We start from the raw sequence: 26,653 nt of genomic DNA, 5'->3' as shown, positions 1-26,653 counted from the left end.
CCCCGGGCCAAGGCACCTCAGTTAGTTACCAAGCCATAGGCCGGAGGAGGAGAAGGAAGAGAGAGAACAAAGATCTGGACACATACAAGAATCACATTCTCACCAGAGGGAGACGGAAAACCGGTGACCAGAGCAAAGCCCATCTGCAGCACAGGTGCGACAGGGCGGGAGTCCTGTGGAACCCTATGGACTTCGTAGAAATAGAGATAACAAGGGTAAGTTCTTACCATATCTCATATTTTCTACTTCAGGGTCCATAGGGTATCCACAGGATACCTTGGGGATGTCCCAAAGCAGTATCCTTTAAGGGTGGGGACGCTCCTGTGCAGAAAGGAGAATCCGCCGCCCGAAGGAAGCATCCTGAGAGGCGAAGGTGTCAAACCTGTAATACCTCACGAAGGTATGGACAGAAGACCACGTAGCAGCCTTGCAGATCTGAACTGCCGAGGCACCACGTCGAGCTGCCCACGAAGGACCCACAGACCTAGTGGAATGAGCCTTCAGAGAAGGAGGGACCGGTAGGCCTTCATGAAGATAAGCTTCAGAAATAGCCATACGGATCCAGGCTGCCAAAGTTTGCTTTGAAGCAGGCCAACCCTTTTTACGGAAGCCAAAGAGGACAAACAAAGCGTCCGACTTCCTAAACGAAGAAGTGCGGTCAACATAAGTCCTTAAGGCCCGCACAACATCCAAAGAGGCCTCACCCACGGAAAGACCCGGTGAGTTAAAGGCCGGAACAACTATTTCCTCGTTAATATGAAACTGGGAAATAACTTTGGGAAGAAACTCGGGCCGAGTGCGGAGCACTGCCCTGTTCCCATAAAAAACCAAGAAAGGGGGTCTACAAGAAAGAGCCCCTAACTCAGAAACACGTCTGGCCGAAGCAATGGCCAGAAGGAAAACAGTCTTAGCTGTTAGCCATTTAAGATCCACTGAGCCCAGTGGTTCAAACGGCGGTCCTTGGAGAGCCCTCAGGACCACAGCCAAATCCCAAGGCGCCACAGGTGGAACAAAGGGCGGCTGAATGCGGAGAACACCCTGCATAAAGGTGCGCACATCCGGGATTGTAGCAATCCTACGGTGAAACCAGACAGATAGGGCCGAAACCTGTACCTTCAAAGAAGCAAGGCGAAGCCCATGATCTAGTCCCGCTTGCAGGAAGGCGAGAATCCGAGACAGACGAAACTCCCGCGGTGCATAACCTCTCGGTCGACACCACTGGAAGAACGTATGCCACACGCGATGGTATATCCTCGCGGAAGACGGTTTCCGAGCTCGTAACATGGTACGCACCACAGAGCTGGAAAACCCCCGGGACCTCAGCATGGCCGTCTCAACAGCCACGCCGTCAAAGACAGCCGAGTCAGGTCCGGGTGAAGGCAAGGACCCTGAGACAGAAGGTCCGGTCGTAGCGGCAACCGCAGAGGAATGTCCACGGACAGACCCTGAAGGTCTGAGAACCAGTGCCGTCTGGGCCACGCGGGAGCTATCAACAGGAGCGTCCCTCCTTCCTGTTTGAATTTCCGGATTACCCGTGGAAGAAGGGAGACCGGAGGGAACAGGTATGCGAACCGGAACGTCCACCGGACGGACAGAGCATCCACCAGAGACGCCCCTTCGTCTCTTGTGCGAGACCCGTACACCGGCAACTTGTTGTTGTGCCGGGACGCCATGAGGTCGATTTCTGGAAGACCCCACCTGTCCACCAGTAGTTGAAAAACGTCCGGGTGCAGGGACCATTCCCCCGGATGAACGTCCTGGCGACTTAGAAAGTCCGCCTCCCAATTGAGCACTCCCGGGATGAAGACCGCTGATATGGCCGGAAGATTGCGCTCCGCCCAAACCAGGATCCGAGAGACCTCTACGAGAGCCGCCCGACTGCGAGTTCCTCCTTGCCTGTTTATGTAGGCCACGGTGGTAGCGTTGTCCGACTGGACCTGCACCGGGCGACCCTGGAGAAACCGCTGTGCCTGCTGGAGAGCATTGAAGACCGCACGGAGTTCCAAGATATTTATTGGAAGCTCCGCTTCTGTCGGCGTCCACCTGCCCTGGAACAAGTGTGGACCCGAAACTGCTCCCCAGCCCCGAAGACTGGCGTCCGTTGTCAACAGGACCCAATTTGGAACCCAGAACGGACGTCCCTTGTTGAGGTGGGTCGTCTGTAACCACCACGTAAGGGACAGGCGAACCTCCTGGGTGAGCACAATCGTCTGGGACTTCAGAGACTGAGTCAGCCCGTTCCACTTGGACAGGATCAGGTGCTGCAGAGGTCTGGAGTGAAACTGGGCGTATTCCACCATGTCGAACACCGACACCATGGAGCCCAGTAACCTCATCGCCGAGTGTAAGGACACCCGGCGGCTGTGCAGACAACTGCGCACCCTTGACTGTAAAGCAGAGATCTTGTCCTCCGTCACGAAGATCCTTTGCTGTCCCGAGTCCAATAAGGCTCCAAGATGCAGAATCCTCCGAGACGGGATTAGAGTGGACTTCTGCCAGTTGATTAGCCAGCCGTGCCGTTGCAGCAGTGCAATGGTCAGGTCCAAGTGGCGTAACAGGAGCTCTGGAGATCCTGCCACCAATAACAGGTCGTCCAAATACGGCAACATGCGGACTCCCTGCAGCCGCAGAGAAGCCGCCATGACCGCCATCACCTTGGTGAAAACACGTGGTGCTGTTGCCAGGCCAAAAGGTAACGCCCGAAACTGGAAGTGGTCGCTGCTGATTGCAAACCTGAGGAACTGTTGATGGCGCCAAAGAATAGGGACATGCAGGTAAGCGTCCTGTATGTCCAATGACACCAAGTAGTCCCCAGGTTCCAGCGCCAGAATGATGGACCGTAGGGTCTCCATCCGAAACTTCGGGACCCGCAAAGACTTGTTGAGTGCTTTGAGGTTGAGAATCGGACGATATGACCCATTGGGTTTCTGTACCAAAAATAGATTTGAATAGAAACCCTGGCCCCTCTGGGAGAATGGAACCGCCACTATAACTCCAGCCTGGAGCATAGTGTGCAATACCTTCCGCAGCTCCGTAGCCTTGTTCCGGTCTGATGGGAGACCCGTGGTGAAGAAGCGAGCCGGGGGTCTGTGCCGGAAGGAGAGGGCGTATCCGTGGGAAACCACCTCCAGAACCCAAGTGTCTGTCGTAGTGGTCGACCAACACTGGGCGAACTGTAGCAGGCGGCCTCCCACCCTGGGATCCCCCAAAGGGAGGCCCGGACCGTCAGGCCGCAGGCTTGCCATCTGGCTTGGGGGCCGGACGTCTGGTACTCCATGCCTGCTTCCGGGGCTTGACCGATTTCTTAGGGCCAGCCTGTCGAGGAAACGACTGTGGTTTGGGCCTGCCCTGGGCCCTAGATGACCGAAAGGACGATGGTCCCGAACCAGAAGGAGCAGCGGCCGACGGGAGACAGGCAGATTTGGCTGCCGCCAGCGTGGCCACAATCTTATCCAGATCCGGACCGAAGAGAACTTCTCCGGTAAACGGCAACGCTTCCAGACCTTTCTTGGAATCTGCGTCCGCCTTCCAGGATCGCAGCCACAAGGTGCGACGAGCAGCTACCGCTGCTGAAGAAATTCTAGACACCAGAGTACTAATGTCTAGAGCCGCCTCGTTGAAGTAGGTGGCCGAATCACGGAGATTGCCAATCAACTCCGCCTGATCGGCCGGACAGTCGGATTCAAAAGAAGCCTCTAATGAATCCGCCCAGCGCTCCATCACTCTGGCAACCCAGCAAATGGCCATAGCCGGCCGTGCTGCCCCCCCAGCAAGGGAATAAGCGGACTTCAGGCAGATTTCTACCTTGCGGTCCGTAGCATCCTTAAGGGAGGACATGGATGGCATCGGCAATGTGGCACTACGGACAAGACGGGTCACGTGAGAATCCACCTGTGGAGGGGATTCCCACTTCGCAAAATAATTATCCGCGAACGGATAAGCCACCGCCAGGCGTCTCTGCGGCTGGTATCTTTTGCCAGGTTGTTTCCACGCCTCCTCTAAATGGTCCACCAACTGACCCGAAAGAGGAAAGACTGTGGCATCGCCCTTCACATCTTTGAAAAAGGCATACTTAGATTTAGCCGCTGGGGGAACTTCGTCCTCAATCACCAAGGCTGTGCGGACCGCCCGAATAAGTCCAGGAATATATACTTTGGACTTAGCATCAGCGTCCTTAGTATGGAGAGGTTCCTGATCGTAAGGATCTAGAATCTCCCCATCATCAGACGTCCCTTCGTCATCCTCATAAGGAGCGGACAGAGACGCCACCGGCCTTTTATGAGACCGCATCACAGACTCCCCTTGCAACACATCCGACAAGTGCTGTACAGAACTCGTCAGGGAGTTAACCCACGCTGGCTCCTGAGAACCCGGGAGCGGGGAAATAGGGAGACTGTGGGGTACCACCAATTGTCGTGGGAACCCCTGCATGGGTGACGACACCACAGACTGCTGGGACAAACCCATCGGAGTAAACGCGGGCTGCGGAGCTAACTGGCCCACTAAAGCTGTTAACGCCTGAGCGAAACAAGCCCAGGGCGGCTCCTGTACCGGTGCTGTAACCGTAATAGGCCGCGCCATGGACAAACACTGCCGGCAAAGGCCCTCCGCGCTACCCTCCCCCTCCGCTAACGGTACTTTGCACGTGGTACACTGTAGCCGGAGGGGAAAATCACTTTCAGACATGATGGCACCACGTATGTGACCTCTCTCACCAATTAAGTATTAAATAGGCGAGAGACCACCCTGCAGCACCGCACCGCAAGGGCTTTAGCAGAAAGAACAGGGACAGTAATAAAGCTGACAGTTTAGAGAAGAAAAGATTACAGGCAGCAGCGCTAGCACAGTCACATACAATGCAGAAAAATAACAATTCCTGCACTAACAGCGCTGATCACTCAACTACACAGACACAGGGCCTGGTAGGACACAGCGCTGCATACACAGACCTGACCACAGCGGAGGAGAGGTATGCGGGGGGACCCAGACCACAATGCTTCCGTCCAGCGCTTCCAGCAGCGTTCACCATGCGTTCTGGAGAAGATGGCCGCCGAGGAGCAGAGAGGAGGCTGGCCTGGGGGAGGAGCGCTGCCACAGGACCAGTCGGCAGCATGCAGAGAGGGCTGTGTGCAGCGGGGGAGGCGCCGGCTGTGAGACAGGGAAGGCGCGCTCCCCTGGCATGCATTTAACCCCTGGGACGCCGCAGCGCTACCGCTCTGCTGCGGTCCGCTGTCCCAGGGGGTAGTGGAAGCGCAGGTTGGTCGCCTGGCTCCACGCTGCAGCCAGTCCCCAGGGAGCCCCCTGCCTGGGGACTTAGGACCATGTGATCAGCGGGGACCCACCGCGGGACCCCGCTGCTTACCTCTGTCCCCCTTGAATCCGGCCATGGTCCGGAGCATCTGGGGTCACCGCTAGCTGTGACCCCAGACGCCCACCAGCATCCCCGGATCAGTACCGGCGTTCTGGTACCGGCGGGGTGTAGGGAAGACAGCATGGACGTCAGGACTGACTGTCCATGCTGTACATCCAGATGTGCAGCCACAGCTGCATGAAGAAGAAGCTTCAGGGGCTCTTCTAGCCCCCACTCCAACAGGTGCACCCGACTCCGGCCGGGCACCAAACTAAACTGAGGTGCCTTGGCCCGGGGGCGGGGTATAGGAGGGGGACCTAGTGCATCCTGGGAGGCTGAAAGCTTAACTCTTTGGTGCCCTGCGACTGACGTCACACCTATACCCCAAGGTATCCTGTGGATACCCTATGGACCCTGAAGTAGAAATTACATATTTATTTGCACAGTCACTTTTATATTCATCGCTGCTGACTTTTTTTTGACAACAAAAGATGGTGCTAACATAGTTTCCCAGCATTACAGTGTCATTGGCGAGCAACAGTGGGCCTGATTCAGAGCCGGACGCTCTTTAAGAGCGCTCGCTCTGAATCAGGGCATCAGTTTTTTTTTTAAAGATGGTCACCCACAGCTTTAGCGAGCGACCAGGTGAAGGTCGCGACCATCGGGGCTTGCGACGAGACCCTTGTGGTAGGGTCTCATTCCCGCAAGCCCCAGTGAGCTTTCGGCTCTAATAGAGCCGAAAGCTCACCACTGACATCATCCTTGATGTCAGTGGGGCCTCCCCCAAACGGTCGGCGTTCCTTCGGGAACGCCTCCGTTTGGCCAGCCACCCCCCCTGCCCACCTCCAAAACGGGGCAAGCTGTCAATCACAATCGACAGCTGCCCCGCTTTGGTGGGAGGCTCGTAGCGATGGAGCGCCCGTCGCTGGCCGGGTCTCGCGCACGCGCAGTGGGGGACCATCGACCCGCTTGCTCGCGAGCGGGTCTGAATCAGGTCCAGTATTCTCTCTGGATGATTCTAGGTTCATTCTATGGGTACGATAGACTGTTTCTCATGATTCTATGAGGTATGCTATTTTTTTGTTTTTCAAGGATTTACGTATATATGTATTATTAGTTCTAATTATTTTGTCCAATACACATTTATTTCGTCTTCTTATTTTTGCCCTATTTCATTACCAATTTTAAGATGTTTAATAATAAAAGTTAATTTTTAACTAAGTTGTGATAAAGTGTGCCCCTTCTATGGGAGTTATCTTTCCTTTCCCCTCTTTTTTGTCTACCTTAAAATACACACAGCCTGAAGATAATTTTATTCAATAGTTTTAATAATTTTGTGCCTTAAACACAGTTTGTGTACATTGTACCATCAAAAAGCAAAGGTTCCACTATCTCAGTCATACTAAAAATATTCCGTATTTCGGAATATTTGTATATGGGAAACTCAACCTGTAACACAGTTCCTCCGTTTGATCGGATTACAACAGTAACACAACAGGGCATGGACTCCATGTGCTCTCTGAAGAACTGTGTGCAGATAGAGGACATCATGCCTCCTGAATAATGGTCCACTATTCCCTAATATTCGCAGATGGTGGAACCCTGCCACTGATGGCACGTTGAAGTGCATCCCACATGTTCTATTGGGTTTAAAACCGGCGAATGATGGGGCAAACTCATGATGCCAAACTCAGAGGACTGCTCCTCCAGCCATAATCTAGTGGCTACAGACCTGTGCTGTGGTACATTGTTGTGCTGAAAGAGCCGTCTCTTTGAATGCATGACACTAACGGGTGCAAATGATCTGCAATGATGGTTACATACATACATACATACATACAGTTTGAACCTCAACTTGGTTGACCAGACCACAAGTCTCCCATCATGTAGTATCCAGGAGATGCAATGGGACCCGAGTGGGCATTGGCACCTGAGCCCCATAGAAGGGAACCTTGCACTGTTAAACTGTTGATGTTACTTGTTGCACAAGTAATAAAGTTTACGGTTATCGCAACGTCACACGCTGGTCAGATGTTACAATGTGTGCCTGGCAACGCGGTACATGTTCATCCACAGTTTTTCGTTGGCCACAGCGGTGTTGTGCGCTGGATGTCTTTCCTGATGTTGCGCTACACCCTTTAAATGGTTGCATGTGAAAATCAAATGTCTACTTCAGGGTCCACAGGGTTGACCTTGGGGTATAGGTTGGGAACCAAATCCGGGCACCACGCAGTTAAAGCTTTTAGCTCCCAGGATGCACTGGGTCCACTCTCCCTATAACCCCACCCCCAAGCCAGAGGCACCTCAGTTTAAGTTGGTGCCCGGCCGGAGTCGGGTCACCGTTAGCGCAGGGGGGAGCTGATTAGCAGCCCCTAAACTTATTTTATTTTTTTTAGGGACAAAGTTTTTTCAATGGACTTTGGACTCTTCAGACCGGCAGCGTCGGACTGTCCATAGGACGTCTAAGCTGCCGCTCCATCACCCCGCTGGCGCTGAGACGCCAGTACAGATCTGGGGATCTCAGTGGGACCCCAGAGTCTGTACTAGCCGGACTCTGTGGGCGCCCAGGACTGCTGCCGGATCCACGGGGAGCAGGTAAGGTCGCAGATCACCGCTTGCGGTGATCCGCGCATTTCAAATGCAGTCCTGTGCCTCTGGTCTCAGGGGACAGACTGGAGGCGCCGGCAGTGGCGGCGGGCCCCCCATACCCCGTGTGTCCACTAGACAAGCAGGGGCTTAACGATCGGCGCAGGGAGCCGGTGTCCCGAGGGTTAATAGCCGGCCAGGGGAGCAAGCCTTCCCTGTTACAGCGGCTCCTCCCCTCAGCTCAGTGTGCCTTTCAGTATTATAGTCTGGCGTCGCTGAGCTGCTTCCTCCGCGGGCCACGCTTCTTCTGAGGTCTCCAGGCGGCCATTTTCTATGTGCAGCAGCAGAGCTCCGGAGATGGCAGTTAGTCCAGTCCCCCTGTGTACCTTACCATTAGGTCAGTGTACACAGCGCTGTAGCCTTCCCAGACACTGAATCTGGGTAAGTTGAATGCAGTGACATAGTGCAGTATATTATATGACATGTTTATGTATATATGTATATATCTGCATTGTATGTGACTTATGCTAGTGCTGACTGTACTTTATTCTCTCACCTGTCAGTGTATATCTATCCCTTTTCTTTATCTGCCCTAATACAGCTGTACTTAGGGTGGTTCTGAGACCTCACATTTATATACTTGTTAATATTTGTGAGGTTTGTCACATACTGTTGCGTGCTGCACGTTGCCATATTTTAGATGGAACTGTGTGTTGCATAAGCTGAAAATGGGTTCCTGCAGCTAATTTTTGGCATCAGTCAGGACCAGCATAGCGCTGCTTGAAATTTCCGCTAAGAGGGTTGGTCAGATATGTCTGACCAGGAGATGGAGCGTTATACTGCACCCATTTTTACTATCCTGCAAGTCATGTGCTGCAGGTGTTAGTGCGGAGGATTTGACTCAAAAAGAGTTCTGTATGTAGCGTCCTCTGGTGCCGGCCCCTTTCACGACCCCCTTGGGCGGTTTGTTTTCTCGGGATCCTCTCAATTGCGGATCGCCGGGCGGGCCCCCTGGTGCCACAATAGTCTGTCATTCCCCTTGCAGGGATTACCACAACAGCCACCCTGGGTGGATGTCGTTTTCTACGAAACCCAAATTGGCGTGGTTGACACCCTGTGGTTACTTCCCAGTTGGCTCTGCATTAACTGGATACTGTTTTGGGCTCTTTCCCTCTTACACGGGGGGAAGCCTATTTCAGGTAGGGATGTGCAGGCTCGGATAGGTTCGAGTTTGCACGTGGAGTTCGGATTTTTCCCTCCAAAAAAACGGAACTCAGAACGAGGCAAAACGTCATCTTACATGGACGAACATCATCATTCCTGGTCTTTTGTCCAGGAATGATGATGTTCGTCCATGTAAGATGACGTTTTGCCTCGTTCTGAGTTCCGTTTTTTTGGAGGGAAAAATCCGAACTCCACGTGCAAACTCGAACCTATCCGAGCCTGCACATCCCTAATTTCAGGTATTATTATCCCTGCTTTAGGGCTGGTAGCAGGTCCATTCTGGTTAGAGTGAATGCTGACCTGCACCTGTATCATACACCCTCAGTCTTATATGCCTTTGGGTTCCCTGTTGCTGACTAGCGGGTGGATTGCATGGCGGGACTCTGGCTGTTGCCAGATACGAGGTATTACAACAGCGTTTGGCCTCCTGTCCCAAATTCCCTGAGGGTCATCACGACCCCCTCCTGGGGAGGATGGGCGTCTTACTCGTGTTATTACAGACGTTACAGGAGGAAATCCCTATGCTCCATCATACGATGTTTGGAACCTGGGGACTTTATGGCATCACTGGATATACAGGACGCGTGCCTACGGGTACTTACAGAGGTCTTTCATCAGCATGGGCTGAGGTTTGCTGTATCACAGCAACTCTTACAATTTTTCGGGCTCTGGCTGTTGGGACTTTCCTCAGCCCCACAGGGGTTTACCAGCGTTTTGGATTTTCTGACAGTTCTCCTGTTCAGTATATCCCAATGCTCCTGTACCTGGACGGCCTCCTGCTCTTAGCGGGATCACCGGGGTACTTTACAGCCAGGTCAGTATGACCGTGGCTTCTTCAGGGTGCAGACGTTTAATCAACGGGGAAAAAGTCCTCCCTGCATCCCTTTCTGGGTATTCTTCATCTAGGAGCTATAGGGTCAACAGGGCGCCCGCCCTGACGCACCTGGCTTCATATGGGCTGTGTGGCTGGTCACCAGTTTTCCGTCTCCCATTTCTGTGAGTATGGTTATTGAGTGTTCCAGTTTTCTCTCCTCCTCCGGCTACTTACAAACTGAGGTGCCTCTGGCTTGGGGGTGGGGTTATAGGGAGAGTGGACCCAGTGCATCCTGGGAGCTAAAAGCTTTAACTGCGTGGTGCCCGGATTTGGTTCCCAACCTATACCCCAAGGTCAACCCTGTGGACCCTATGGACTTCGTAGAAACAGAGATAACAAAGGTAAGTTCTTACCATATCTCTTGTTTTTCATGTAGATTTCGGAGATAATCCATCTCCGTGGCACCTACTATCAAGCCTCGTACAAAGTTGCTTAAATACGCCGCCATTTTCACTGCAAATTATATGACAACGGATTGCCTATATATTGTACTTCAACTCCAGAAGATGCAAGTTAATGTGGAGATGTGCTGGCATGTACAGGCAATGGAAGTGGCAGTCTCAGTTTTTTATGGCACATGAGTGTGTATATAAAATGGGGCACCTTATAATGTAGCATTATACAGTAGTACACCATTTGTACAATCTGTCAGTATAACCGACTTCCCTTGAACTCCCCAGCAGCTCCCTGGCAGTCCTGGACACACGATTGACATAAAATTGCACATCGATCGTATCGTGAGATTGTGTGTACGTTTAGGAGAGAAGGTCATTGAAAGAACACACTTTTTTAAAATGTCACTGAAATGACGCCAGTCGGTTGCACGATGCATCGCATACACAAATAAATGGCACGATCCGCATAAGATAATGATAGATATGATGGGCTGCACATCTGATCATATGATACATTTCAAGAGCTGCAGGAGCGCGTATCGGTTTGTAGCCTACCTGAAAAATACACGATTTGTCGTACGAGGCGTCGAAAATCGCGCAATCGGCCCGAAATCGCATTAGTGTATGGCCAGTATTAGATTAGTCAATATTTTTTCGGTCTTCAACTGTCCAGTTTTAGGGAGCCTGTGCCCAATGTAGCCTTAGCACCCTGTTCTTAGCTGAAAAAAATGGAACCCGGTAGCTTTCTGTCGCTGCTGTGTAGTCTATCCACTTGAAGGGTGATCTTCTGCATACCACTGACGTAATACATGGTTATTTCAGATCCTATTGCCTCCCTGTCAACTTGAAACAGTCTTGCCATTCTCCTATGAGCTCTGTCATTATCAAGGTATTTTTGCCAAAGAACTGCAGCGCACAGGATGTTTATTTGTGCTGCACACCATCCCCTGCAGAGACCATTGTGTGTGAAAATCCCTATAGGCTATAGTAGTTCCTGAGATCCTCAAACCATCCCATCGGACACCATCAATCATTCCACGGTAAAAGTAATTTAGATCACATTTTTTTGAACAATGCCTGAACAACAGACTTTACTTCACTGAGTTGCTGCCACATGACTGGCTAATTAGATATATACATTAATGAGCACCTTATGAAGTGGACACAAGAGTGTATACACTAAAGACAAATATGCCTGACTAAAACTGAACCACACATGAAAATATTATCTTCCAACTAGTTGGCTGGTTGGAACGAAAATCTGGTAATGAATGTGAGCAAATGACAATTGGCGGTCATTCTGCAATGGTTGTTAAGGCAAGTTGGCTAAATCAAACAAATTTAACCAACTTGTCTTAATGACAGTTTTCCAGGTTAGGGAGCCGTTTGCTCCCATACATTACCAGACTTTTATTACAACCAGCCAATTAGTTTGGCTGGTTGGAAAGAATCTTTTAGATGTGTGGCCAGCTTTAATTGTCTTTTACATAAATCTGTGTAATATGATTGGATACTTTATCAGGTACTGTTTAGGTGAGACTTGTTTCTTCACCTTTAATCACCCTGAAGCAGTTCAGAAGCAAAAGCTGCTGTAATTGGTTAACTAGTCTCCAATGTAACAAACTGTTGGCACTGATTAAAAAATAATGGACCAATACCCATAGGCTTTGTCAGAGAGGTCACTGCGCATATTTTAAAATCTATTTATAATTTTTATATTTTGATGAAAATATAAGGAAGTACAATATTAAATATTGAAGTAATTAAACAAGTAAGAATGCCCAAGTTATAGAATGTGGCAAAATACTGTGATTCATTTTTCAACGTTAACAAAAAAACAGCCACATTTTCTTTTTGCCACAAGAACATTATGTGCTTAAGCCGGGACATGCACAGTAAAAGGTGGGCGGCCAGATGGCTCGCTCTAAGTGGACGGCAACAGCGCCTATAAAATGCTCTGACCTCTATCATAAAAGGCTCTACTATAATAATAGACTGAATTTGTAGCGTTCTTTCGTGGTGATGGGTTCAGATCAATTTTCTCTTGGATTGAACAGGCTGAATAGCATAATGACATTTACTTTAGCTTAATCAATGTAGGATTGAAAGAGATACAGAGTATATCTAACAGCTAATAAGGCAGTTAAAGCTATTCCCAGAGCAGCACTTCAAGGGCACTGCTAGGCAGGGTTGGGGTTTTAGTTTGAAAATACTGATGCTTTGTATAGAGTGCATCTTTACATTCCATACTATAAGAAAAATACATTTCGTGATTAAGCTAAAAATTATTGAAATATATGCTGCTCCTGAACGAAAATGGTTATAAAAAAAATAAAAGTGTAATTTTTGTCTGAGTAACAAGAGCAAATGAGCCTTAGAAGATATGTTGGGATTATGTTTGGTGTCCACTTTTTCAGGATTTGCTTGAGTTAGAAGGCAAAAATGTGTCTGGTGACCCTTAGGGGCATATTTATTAACATTATTTTTAATAAAATAATGTGAAAACGGGTGTTTTCACACCCTTTTCACATTATTTTAGTATCACAAATGTATTAAAGGGCAATTGGAGTAGTTTTTGTGAAATACTACCCCAATTCCTTCAATTCACAATTTTTGAATAAACAGATCGCATTTCCCATATTTGTAATGGGAAATAGGATCTGCTCAGATTTATTAAAAATACCGGGGGTAGCCCTGTGATAATAACGCCACCTGCAGATGGCTTTATTAGTGCTCTCCCCCGGTTCACCGACTCCTGCTCAGGTAAGTGTAAGCTGGGGGGGGCGATCGCAGGGGGGGGGGGAGGATTGGTATCGCTGAGGGGGGCTAGCAGCAGCACATGAGCAGACACATACTCAAGTATGTGAAGTGGATTCGCAGGGACAGAACTTTATTGCAAACTCAGTCCCTGCATGCGATTTTTGATACATCCTTGTGATGTATTCAAATATCGCATTGCGATATTGGGCGAATTTATCGCAGCCAATCTGAGATGTGGACTGTTATAAATATGCCCCTTAATCTGGATTCAAATTCTCCGCTCTAGCACTTTATCACTTGGGTTATCATTGGACCTGTGTCACCGGGTTGGGTAGGGGATCCCGGCAGTCGGGATGCCGGTGGTCAGAATCCCGATGCCTGAAGGTAAGTAGCCTAACCCTAAACCTCCCCCCTGCGCAGCCTAAACCTAACCCTCTCCCCCACGCTCTGCTGTCTAACCCCAACCCTCCCCCTAGTGCCTAACCCTAATCCTTGACCCCAATACTTACCGTCGGGATGCTGGCACCAGGATTCCGACTGCTGTCGGGATTCTGGCAACGGTATTCCCAGCTCTGGCATCCCGACCAATGGGATGGTACGTGACTTTTTTGTTTTGTTACCTAGATATATGAATACTTTATGGACACTGTATATTCTCATTGTGATTATTTTGGGCTCTGGACTTTGTTGCTATATATTGATACCATATATGTATTTGTTTCTTCTGTGCATGCCGGGAAGAACCATCTGGGAATTTATCCCATTGCAGCAGATAACATTTGCTCTGTGGCAAATGATTTTTCTGTCACTACTTGTGCTGTCATTCTGACTGGTGATCTGTGTATCACACAATGATGCAATGTGTTCATTTATGATCTCATGGAATTAGTGATCCCAGCTGCTACATCACCGCTGAGTTGTCCGAAAAAACCTATTTCCGTTGGAATTGGTATGGATCACATGCAGTGGCTGATATAAACTGATGATATCTTTTTCTGGCCTTTGGTCTAGTATTTGGCTATAATTAGCTAGAACTAATCATTTAAACCTAACATGTACCACAGAGAACCTCTCTCTACACAAACCAGCTGAACTTTGGAGTTGGCCATGAGGTTTAAAATGCGGAGTATTAGGAAATCTCCTCTACCATGTGCCATGCTTCTGGAAGCCACAGCATTTAGGAGAACTGCATATAGTTAGAAACAGACAAAGGCCAACATGATCCTTTCACACAGAGGGCCTGATTCAGACCAGCTCGCGAGCACTGAGCGCTCGCAAGCGGGTCGATGTTGGGCCAGTGCGCATGCGCATGACGGACCCGGCTCCGTTGTGCGCATGCGCAATACCCGGATAGCGACGGGCAAGCCGTCGCTATGGGTCTCGCTACAAAGGGGGCGTGCTGTCGATGGTTAGTGAATGCCATGGGAACGCCTACCGTCTGGGGCCGGCCCCACTGACATCACAAGTGATGTCAGTGGGAGTGCTCTTGGCTCTGATAGAGCCAAAAGCACTCCAGGACTTGCGGCAGACGAGACCCTACCACGAAGGGTCTCGTCGCAAGCCCGATGGTCGCGATGGTCTTGACCATCGCGACCATCTTTTTGGCCGCTCGCTATAGCTGTGGGTGGTCACCCACAGCTATGCGAGCGGCCAGGGGGCCGCTCTAAAATCAGGAAGGACGGCCCTGATTCAGAGCGAGCGCTCTGTCAGAGCGTCCGGCTCTGAATCAGGGCCAGAGGGCCCAATTCAGAGATTTACACTATTGCAACTGTATACTCTCACGGATCGCCGTTGCTAAAATATGGTAATGCCTTCCAAAGTATAGCCGAGCATAGGGGCGGCCACTGTTGCATTCTCATAGCCGCCAGACGTGATACATCGGTGCCATCGATGCACATCATCACGCAGCATGTAAGGCAAGTGTGACCAGCCGCAACCACTGCGGCTCTCCTGACACGCTGCGAAAAAGACTGCAGTGGCAAATTTATGCTCGCCCATGAAACAGTGTTTAAACCGTCAGATATGCCTGCGTTTTCTTAGCCACCCCGTTACCTCCCCTAAACACTCACTTCCTGTCACTCACTTTGCGAGTGGTACCTAGGTACGAGAGTAATTGCAATGCAAATACTGTGCATGCACAGTGCGGCTTCGCGCATTCACATCAATTGCTCGATCTGTGAAAATATCGGGTTTGCGTAAATCTCTGAATCTAGTCCCAACTCCATAACAACAAAGTAGGCTTGTATCTAGGTGGAAGGGCTGACACAGCACCAGATGAGCGATTAGAGTCATCCACACAATCAACCTGGTCAACAGAATTCAATAACCCTTTATGCTTTACACCCATCCGTTTAGCATACCCCCTTTTTCTTTTTTTTAAAGGGAACAAGACCGTTTGCCATTGTCCCCTTATTTTCTGCCGTCTTGAGCTCCAATTTGTCAAGTTTTGTTGGCCATGACCTTTCCTGAATTGGTAAATATATTCAAAATATCTTATGTCTCAATCTTATGGAATCATTTATCTAGCCCTCTAGGAGTAGCTCTGAGTCAAACTATAGCTTTTGTCTCTATGGTTACAGATATGGATATTCCATAGACAAAAAACTTACAGTTTAACATGTCTCATTAAGGAGTTTCATCGCTTTTTTTTTTTTATAATTTATTAACCATCAGGGACAATCAGCAATCTGGGCAACCTGCAGGGGAGACGGGCAACAAAATGATACACTAGCGCTGGAGTTGGACGGGACAGCACACAGGTGGTGTTTCGGGGGTGCAGAGGTGGGGCACTAGCGGGGGTGCGGAGCAGTGGCACCAATGGGCCATTGTACTGGGGCAGCAGTAGGGTACAGAGGGGCTCACTGGCGCTGATGGTCCAAGCCCTAAACTGCTTCTTAAGGCCCCTAAACAATGTGCTCACTATGCGATATCGTGAACGATTTCCCTTGAATACTCCCCGGCACTGCAGGACACACATTTTGACATAAGAACTGTCGTGCAAGATCTAAAGATAGCTGACTGCATGCACGGATCAGTGAGATCCGCGGTGCAGGCATCTGTGTAAAAAATGATTCTGAGATGCACACACCGATCAGTCCAATCGATGTGTGTATGCATCTCAGAAAAAAAAAAAAAAAATCAATAAGACACATATGCATGGATGGATCAGTGAGATCCATCCATGTATGTGTTAATAATAACTGAAAATTCTTATAGTGGATTTTTGAAGTGTAAATTTTTTTTTTTTTTAAATGGTGTACAAACAGCACCGGGCTTTTCAGAACCAGTCCTGGTTGCCAAAATACAGGGGACAAAAGACGTAGGGGTGCCCCCTGTATTAAGTGCAACCAGCACTGGGCTCAGCGGAGCCTGTCCTGGTTTTGGAAATACAGTGGACAAAAAGTGTAGATGGTTCGCATATTGTCGATCTGGTTTTTTTTTGGCCAAAACCCTGAATTCCTACATGGACAGAAGAGGATATGATCTACATCTAGGAGGAGGTGAGTATGGATCTTTTTTTTTTTTACAGGTGCCCTATAGATCCTACTTGGACAAGGGGACGTGATGGCTTCAGGGATACATACATAGGTGAGTATGTGAGATAGTGTGTGTGCATGTGCGTGTATAGTGTAATACATTTTTACTTTCAACGGTGTGTGTCTTGTGTTAATTTTAATATTGCTTTTGCTGTGGAACTACAGGTACCAGCGGGCCCGTAATGCCCACATGCTGGCACTTGTGGTTCTCCAAGTACCAGCATGCGGGGGAGGCTTGCTGGGACCTGTAGTTCCACAGCAAGAGACAATATTTTTACTACTATCAATTGCACCACACTACATAATCAACCCGGCACCCACTGCTCCAGGGGTGCCGGGGATAGCCAAGGCCTGGGCTGCCCTGGTGAGGGGGACCCCTTTATTGGGGGGTCCCCAGCTCCCCAGGGATCCCCGCCTGGGCTGACTAGCGGTCAGGGGTAATGCTTTGGCCGGGGGACACGGTGAAAGGGTTTCCCTGGTTGTGGCATTATCCCCCCGCTAGAAAAAGTTTTGTGCTGGTTCTGGTAAATACAGGGGAAGCCTACGCATTTTTTTCCCCTGTATTTCCAGAACCAGATCAGAGCCCAGTGCTGGTTGCACTAAATACAGGGGAACCCTACGTCGTTTGTCCCCTGTATTTAGCACAACCAGTACTGGGTCTCCAAAGCCCGATGCTGGTTGTTCTTTTGGGGAGGGGGGCCATGCTGTTTTTTGTTTTTTTTTAACAGAGTTTTAATTTTTTTAAACAGCAGCACAGACGGATCTCACTGATCCTGTCCGTGCATCTGTGTTTATTTTTGATTACACACACAGGCATCACGGATCTCCCTGATCCGAGCCTGCATCTGTCTGCTATCCCACATGATCTAATGAATATGTAAATCATTAGATCGTGCACGATAGTTCTTTTGCGAATTTAAAAAATTGTGCTGAGGCCATATTGGTTCCACGAAATGGCTTTGAGACCATTTTTAAGTAAAATATAGGCTCGATGTGTAGGATTGCAGAGAGTATAATAAAATTAAAGCATAATAATTAATAATAATAATATATATATATATATATATATATATATATATACACACATACACACACACACATCTATCCCTGTACATTTGTTTTAGGGGTTGGTATTTCCACAGAGAGGACCATTGGAGGACTGCTCAGATAGTCACGTGCTCTTTATAGTGATTATAATACAACTGTTATCTCCCCTAAGCTTCCCCTATAACACTGCTCCCCTGCACTAAACAGCGCACTTGACAGTATAATTCTTAGCCCTCTTACACTACACGTCCTCCAATATTATGCAGACATTTGTTTAAAAGCCCAATCATTTCCATTTAAAGGATAAATAAGTCATCAGTACAGTATTTTAGAAGGGAGCGGGTTGCATGAGATTTAAAAGGTACAGAATGTATATTTAGATATGGAACTTTAGGAAAACATTTTCACCTCAATAGTGGCAACAAACTGATGAAGAAATATTAAGGAAAATAAGCAGTTCTTACTAGTGACACTCAATGCATTATAAGGTTAAACGTGTTAAGTACATACGGATTATCTGTTCCAAATGGGGTGTCGCAATCAGGCATTAATTCACAGGGTCTGGCTGACTTTTCTAATAGTAACAGTAATTATCTTTGGATGTGACCTCCCATTTCATGAAATTGTAGCTGTCTGATCTCTGAATTTCAAAATAGTTTTTTTCGCTTTCACCTCTAAGCACTCATATGTACTTGAAATATTAATCCATCCCTTCCGACTGAAATGTTTAAAGGTCACACTAAGGACTTGGTTTCTCTGCTCTGAGATTTGGGTAGTTTATTTTCAGTATTTTTTTCCTTCTAAGACCTTGTGACTTCACTATATTGAAAGACTGATAAAGGACAATGACAGGGGACACAGATAAGCCAGTCAAACCTCAGTTGAATTTCCAGTCCAATGTCACTTTATACTGATAAGGAACAATCATTATTTCTGTAGACAGATCAGACACAACGGGATCTGCAGTGATTTGACGTTTTTCTCCCTCGCCCCCAAATGAAATGCCATGGGGAAATGTAGTCACATACCTTTGTGCAGCGGCTGAGGCATTGTGAGAACCTGAATAAGCAATATCGAGGTCACGTCTCGGAAAAGCAGAGGAACCTCCTCCTTGTCTTCATCGCTGGCGCTGAAGAAGCAAAAATACAACGTTTATAAGTGTTTATAGTAGATAACGTATATTAATAGTCTTCATTTATAGGGCACCACAAAGTCCACAGAGCCTTACATAGTAATGGCAAGAACAACAATAACAAGATATAAAATGCACAACTTTACTATACAGACATGTAAGATAATTAAACAATTACACATATACAGTCTTAACAACAGTCAGTGGTGGCTGAAACAAGTGGCGTAACTAGGGTATTTGGAGCCCAGAGAAAGTTAAAAGACGGATCCCCCCCTCCGAAAGTATGTGTGCACGCGCCGACAAAAATATGAGATATGGTAAGAACTTACCCTTGTTATCTCTATTTCTACGAAGTCCATAGGGGTATAGGTGATGTTGTCAGGCATCATAGAGTTAAGCTTTCAGCCTCCCAGGATGCACTGGGGTCCCCCTCCTATACCTCGCCCCCGAGCCAAGGCAAATCAGTTACGTAACAAGCATCAGGCCGGAGGAGGAGAGGAGAGAGAAGATAGATCTGGAACACACAAGAATCACATTCTCACCAGAAGGAGGTGACCAGATGAAATCCCATCTGCAGTACAGGTGCGACAGAGCGGGAGTCCTGTGGCACCCTATGGACTTCGTAGAAATAGAGATAACAAGGGTAAGTTCTTACCATATCTCATATTTTCTACATCAGGGTCCATAGGGTATCTACAGGATACCTTGGGGATGTCCCAAAGCAGTATCCTTTAAGGGTGGGGATGCTCCTGTGCTGAAAGGAGAATCGGCCGCCCGAAAGAAGCATCCTGAGAGGCAAAGGTGTCAACTGCATCATACCTCACAAAAGTATGGACAGAAGACCACGTGGCAGCCTTACACAGCTGAGGCACCACGTCGAGCTGCCCACGAAGGACCCACACACCTAGTGGAATGAGCCCTAACAGAGTATGGAACAGGAAGGCCTTCATGACTGTAAGCCTCAGAAATCGCCATGCGAATCCATCCTGCCAAAGTTTCCTTAGTGGCAGGCCAACCCTACTTACAGAAGCCATAGAGGAAAAACAAAGAATCCGACTTCCTAAATGAATTGGTGCGGTCAACATAAATCCTTAGAGCCCGCACCACATCCAAGGTGGCCTCACCAACCGAGAGGTCTGGTGAATTAAAGGCCGGCACTATAATTTCTTCATTGATGTGGAAACTAGATACCACCTTTGGGAGGAAACCGCCCTGTCCCTATGAAAAATGAGAAAGGGAGGCCAACATGAGAGAGCACCCAATTCTGAGACCCGCCTGACTGAAGCAATGGCCAGAAGGAATACAGTCTTAGTTGTAAGCCATTTCAAATCCACTGAGCCCAGTGGTTCAAATGGCGGTCCTTGGAGAGCCCTCAGGACCACAGCCAGATCCCAAGGAGCCACAGGTGGAACAAAGGGAAGCTGAATACAAAGTACACCCTGCATAAAAGGTGCGGACATCAGGAAGAGTAGCAATCCTACGCTGAAACCACACTGACAGGGTAGAAACCTACACCTTCAGAGAAGCAAGGCGAAGACCGTGATCTAAGCCCGCCTGTAGGAAAGCCAACATTCTGGATATCCGGAACACCTGAGGATCATAGCCTCTAGGGCGACACCACTCAAAGAAAGTATGCTATACTCGATGGTAAATTCTTGCTGACGAAGGCTTCCAAGCTCCTAGCATGGTGTTAACTATAGAGCTGGAAAGACCTCTGGACCTTAAGAGGGCTGTCTCAACAGCCACGCCGTCAAAGACAGACGACTCAGGTCCGGGTAAAGACAAGGACCGAGTACAACAGGTCCGGACGTAGAGGCAACCTCATTTTAGCGTCTACGGAGAGACCCCGAAGGTCTGAGACCCAGTGACATCTGGGCCACTCCGGAGCTATCTACAGGAGTGTGCCGCCTTCTTGTTTGAATTTTAGGATTACCCGAGGAAGAAGGGAGAACGGAGGGAAGAGATACGCAAACTGGAAGGTCCACCGGACCGACAGAGCATCTACCAGAAGTGCCTCCTTGTCTCTTGTTTTTGACCCGTACACAGGCAGTTTGTTGTTGTGTCGGGAGGCCATGAGGTCTATCTCTGGAAGGCCCCTTCTGGTGAAGAGACCATTCTCCCGGATGTACTTCCTGCTGGCTGAGAAAGATGTCCTCCGCCCAAGTCAGGATGCGGGACACCTCCGCCAGCGCTGCCCGACTCCGGGTTCCTCCTTGGCGGTTTATGTAAGCCACCGTGGTGGCGTTGTCCGATTGGACCTGCATGGGTTTTTTTTGTAGAACCTATTTTGCTTGTTGGAGAGCAATGAATACCGCGCAAAGTTCCAAGATGTTTATTGGAAGCACCGCTTCTACCGAAGTCCAGCTGCCCTGGAACAAGTGTGGACCCCGTGACTGCTCCCTAGCCTCTGAGACTGGTGTCCGTCGTCAAAAGGACCCAGTTTGCCACCCAAAAGGGACGTCCCCTGTTCAGGGGAGTCGTTTGCAAACACCAGGCCAGAGACAGACGAACCTCCGGAGAAAGAAACTGGGCATATTCCACCATGTCGATAAGTGACACCATGGTGCCCAGTAACCTCATCGCGGAGTGAATAGACACTTGGCGGCTCTGAAGGCAACTGCGTGCCCTTGTCTGTAATGCAGATATCTTTTCCTGTGTCACAAAGATCCTTTGTAGTTGAGAGTCCAACAAGGCCCCGAGATGGAGAATCCTCTGCGAGGGAACCAGGGTGGATTTTTTCCAGTTTATTAACCAGCCGTGATTCTGCAATACTGAGATTGTCAGTTGCAGATGAAGCTGGAGGCCCTCTGGAGACCCTGCTAACAACAGAAGGTCGTCCATATAAGGCAACAAGCGGATTCACTGCATCCGCAGGTGGGCTGACATGACTTTGGTATAGACACGAGGCGCTGTTGCCAGACCAAAGGGCAGTGCATGGAATTGGAAACGTTTGTCGAACACTGCAAATCTGAGGAATTCCTGATGCGCTAAGACAATGGGGACATGCAGGTAAGCGTCCTGGATGTCCAACGACACCATGAAATCCCCTGGCTCCATCGCCAGTATAATGGAACCGAGGCACCCTCAAGGACTTGTTGAGGGAGTTGAGGTTGAGGATTGGACGGTAAGACCCATTGGGTTTCTGCACCAAAAAGAGATTGGGATAGAAACCCATGCCCCTCTGGGAGAATGGAACAGACACTATAACTCTAGCCTGGAGCATAGATTGCAACACTTTCTGTAGTTCCAGGGCTTTGTTCTGATCTGACGGAAGGCCTGTGGTGAAAAACCTGCTAGGAGGCCTGCGCCGGAAGGAGAGGGCATACACCCGAGACCACCTCGTGTACCCAAGTGTCCGTGGTAGTCAAACACCAATTGCTGGGCAAACCGAAGCAGGCGGGCTCCCACTCTGGGATCCCCCTAAGGGAGGCCCGGTCCGTCAGGCCGAAGGCTTGTCGTCCGACTTAGGGCCAGGGCGTCTTGTACTCCAAGCTTGTTTCTTGGGCTTGGTAGCCTTTTTGGGTCTGGCCTGTCTAGGAAAAGACTGCACTTTGGACTTACCCTGTACCCTGTAGGGCCGAAAGGACGAAGTACCAGATCCTGACGGGACTGTAGCCGATGGGAGACACGCAGACTTGGCTGCTGCCAGCGTGGCCACTATCTTGTCTAGATCAGGGCCAAATAGGACCTGTCCATTAAAAGGCAAGCATTCTAAGCCCTTATTGGAATCTGCGTCCGCTTTCCAAGACCGCAACCATAAGGTGCGACGAGCGGCTACAGCTGCAGAGGAGATTCTGGAGGTGAGGAGACCGATATCCAAGGCTGCCTGATTAATGTAAGTGGCTGAGTCTCTGAGATTGCCAACTAACTCTGCATGCTCTGCAGAAGAGTCAGAGTCCAGAGACGCCTCCAAACTATCAGCCCAGCGTCCCATGGCTCTTTCCACCCAACACACAGCCATAGCCGGTCTGGACGCCCCTCCAGCAAGAGAATAAATGGACTTAAGACATATTTCAACCTTGCGTAGCATTCTTTATGGAGGACATGGAGGGCATGGGCAATGTAGCACTTCTCACTAGGCGCGTCACATGAGAATCCACTTGCGGAGGAGATTCCCACTTAGAGAAATAATTATCCGCAAAGGGGTATGCAAAAGTCAAAACGTTTTTGAGGCTGGTACCGTTTACCCGGATTTTTCCACGCCTCCTCTAAATGATCCACTAGCTGACCAGAAAGAGGAAAAACAGTGGCATCACCCTTAACATCCTTAAAGGCGGCGGATTTGGACACGGGGGAATTCGTCATCCACAATAACCAAGGCTGTACGGACTGCACGTATAAGGCCAGGTATATAGACCTTAGACTCCGTCTCATTAGTACGGAGGGGCTCCTGGTCAGAAAGGTCAAAAATTTCACAGTCATCAGACGACACATCATCCTCATCATACTGAGCTGTCTGAGACGGCAAAGGTCGCTTATGGTGACTCTCCCTGTAAAACGTCTGACAGGTGTTGCACCGTAGTGGACAAGGAATGAACCCAAGCAGGCTCTTTGGGGGGCGAAAGCGGGAGACCCTGGTGTACCAACAACTGTCTGGGGAACCCATGCATGGGCACCATTGACTGCTGTGAAAACCCAATCTGGAGGAACGCAGGGGGTGTCGCTAGCTGGCCCACAAGGGTTGCAAGTGCCTTAGCAAAACAAGCCCAGGGTGGTTCCTGCACAGGCGCAGTGACAGAAATCGGGCGTGATATTAGATAACACGCCTTACACAACCAGTCAGAGTTTCCATCACCCTCCACTAATGGTACATTACATGTGGTACACTTTAGCTGAAGAGGAAAATCACGTTCACTGTCAGACATGATGAGTGAAACGGAGCTGTATGTGACACACCTCACAGACAAATGCTTGTATAGTGAGGCAATAAACACCCTGCAACACCGCACCGCAAGGGTTTTAGCAGAGAAGAATAGGGATAGTAAAATGGCTGACAGTCAGAAGTGAAAGTACAGGCAGCAGCGCTAGCATTAAGTCACATACAATGCAGAATAAACCTTGCACTATCAGCGCTGTGATCAACTACACAGACACAGAGCCGGGTAGGAAACAGCGCTGCATACACTGACCTTACACCGGAGGAGAGGTATGCAGGGGGACCCGGACCGCGATGATCAACGTCCAGCAGCACTTGCCAAGTCACTTGGAAGATGGCCGCCGAGGAGCAGAGAGGAGGCGGGCCCGGCGAGGAGCGCTCACACTGAGACCAGACCGCAACCAGACCGCAATGTAGAGGCCATGTGCAGCGGGGTAGGCGCCGGCTGTATACAGGGAAGGCGCGCTCCCCTGGCATGCATTTAACCCCCAGGACACCGGACATTTGCCGCACAGCTGCGGCCCGCTGTCCCAGGGGCATAGTGGAAGCACAGGTTAATACTTGGCTCCACGCTGCAGCCAGTCCCCAGGGAGCCCCCTGCCTGGGGTTTTAGGACTGTGTTGGCCGACGGGAACCCTCCGCGGGACCCCGCCGCTTACCTTTCCACCTTTGATCCGGCCACAGTCCAGGCTGTGGCTAGCTGTGACCCCAGATACCTACCAGCATCCCCGGATTGGTACCGGCGTTCTGGTACCGGCGTGGTGTAGGAGTGACAGCATGGACGTCAGTACTGACTGTCCATGCTGTACAACTCAAATGTGCAGCCACAGCTGCATGAAGAAAACTTCAGGGGCCATAACAGCTCCTCTCCATTACAGGTGCTCCGACTCCAAGCCGGGCACCAACGAAAACTGATTTGCCTTGGCTCAGGGGCGGGGTATAGGAGGGGACCCCAGTGCATCCTGGGAGGCTGAAAGCTTAACTCTATGGTGCCCGATGCCTGACGACATCACCTATACCCCAAGGTGTCCTATGGATACCCTATGGACCCTGATGTAGAAAGTGGACGTGGTCACATGCCACAAGGGGCGTGGCCACTGGAAAATGTGGGCGTGTCAAAATGACACCACCGTTTCTAGTCACCCTGGGAACATTCCTTGTCATTCCATATGTACCTTAATGCCCCCAGTAGTAGTGCCCCTCTTGCAATGCCCACTGTAGTAGTGCCCCTTATGCAATGTCCCCAGTAGTAGTGCCCCCTGTAGGTGAAATCCTGGAGACCAGAGAGGGAAATGTTTTTTTTTTTTACTGTGTCACTTAACTTCACATTGTCTTGTATACTTTGACTTGTGAATATGTCATTTGTGGCTTTCAGCTCCATCGTGCTACTTTAGAGTATATACTTTATTTTATGTGTAAAAACAGGATTTTGGTACTTACCGATAAATCCCTTTCTCCGATTCCACAGGGGACACTGGAGTTCAAGACAGTGGGGTATAGACGGTGGTAGAGCAGAGCCTGGCACTTTAATTTAGAAGTGTGACTGGCTCCTCCCCCTCTATGCCCATTCAGCCCCAGTTTAAGAACTGAGCCCGAGAGGAGACGGAGGACAATAGGAAGACAAGGAGGAGAAAGTCCACAGAACTGAACAAGACCGATGGAAGGAGAACAGAGGAACCCACTGCAGGGAACACATGCAGTCACACAACCTTATAAGGAACCAACCAAAACGGCAGGTACGCAGCGCTGGGCGGGCGTCCAGTGTCCCCTGTGGAATCGGAGAAAGTGATTTATCGGTAAGTACCAAAATCCTGTTTTCTCCTTCATCCACTAGGGGACACTGGAGTTCAAGACAGTGGGGACGCCCCAAAGCCAACCTCCCGGGAGGGAAGCGCGGAGAACTGGCCGACCCCTTGGCCAAACCTAAACAGGGACCGCCAAGAACCGTAGGCCCAAAGAAAAGGTAAGGGCTGAGGATCAAGTGTCGTAGAGCACAAAAGACAATCAGAATTCCATCACTGACCAGCCATAGAATTTTCACAACATACAGCATAGGTGGAAAGGTACAGAACGGCTAGCGAGGCAACGACCGCAGATGAGAAGCTACAGAACACTGTAATCTCAGCTGAAACAGACCAAACCGGACTGTTGGTAGCAGAGAGCTCCAACCAGAATCCATTGGAGAAGGTCAATAACACGAGAAGAACTCGAGAAAATCCCAATGTAGAGTCGAACACAGGAAGATGCCACAGTCGCAGACAGAATAATCCCAGCACTGCCGGACATAAACAAATCATACAGATACGTATAAAGATATCGACACTGATGCAACAGCCACCAAGGGAGAGCGAGCTACCCATATTGTGAAGCATCCCATAAAGCAAGGTTAGAGCACTAGGACAACCATGAAAGTACCCGACAGGAACCTGTCAGAGTAATGAAAGTATCAACAGATACTGAACAGGAAAGCCAACCAGTGTACCTACAGCACCTGGTATTCCCAGGTGGTCTCCCATCCAAGTACTAACCAGGCCCAACACCGCATAGCTTCCAATATGATGTGTGGTGTGGCTGTAGTTTTTGCGTCAGGCATGGAACATAGTGAATGTCACACTTCCATGTAAGATGTGCATTAGCCCATAGATGCACCCTAGGCCAGACCAAAGAGATTCTAATAGAATAGTGGCACTGATTGCTATGTAGGAACTATGAACCTACACGCCCATATAAGCTCGAAAAAGTGTAGAGCCAACAGATATGAACAGGTGCCATAAAGGAGTACATTGGCTGCTAGGACAGCAGCTAGGGTGCAGAAGAGAATAATGACTATGCAATGTTAGGTTGCATGGAATAGGAGCATCTTCAGAGACCTT

General features: G+C 49.4%; 1 protein-coding gene across 7 annotated transcripts in view; it reads right to left on the bottom strand.

Moving 5' to 3' along the window:
- Window positions 1–26,653, bottom strand: part of UBR3 (ubiquitin protein ligase E3 component n-recognin 3) — a 250,272-nt gene that overhangs the window by 40,988 nt on the left and 182,631 nt on the right. For all 7 annotated transcript variants that reach the window (XM_088469036.1, XM_088469052.1, XM_088469046.1 and 4 more), the window contains one exon: window positions 18,801–18,901. In XM_088469036.1, the coding sequence (XP_088325162.1) occupies window positions 18,801–18,901 (101 nt within the window). The remainder of the gene's footprint in view (window positions 1–18,800; window positions 18,902–26,653) is intronic.

Source organism: Taudactylus pleione, unplaced genomic scaffold (genome assembly GCF_031769625.1).
Source record: "Taudactylus pleione unplaced genomic scaffold, aTauple2 ptg000004l, whole genome shotgun sequence".
Lineage (NCBI taxonomy): Eukaryota > Metazoa > Chordata > Amphibia > Anura > Myobatrachidae > Taudactylus > Taudactylus pleione.
This window is presented reverse-complemented; position numbering and strand designations above follow the sequence as displayed.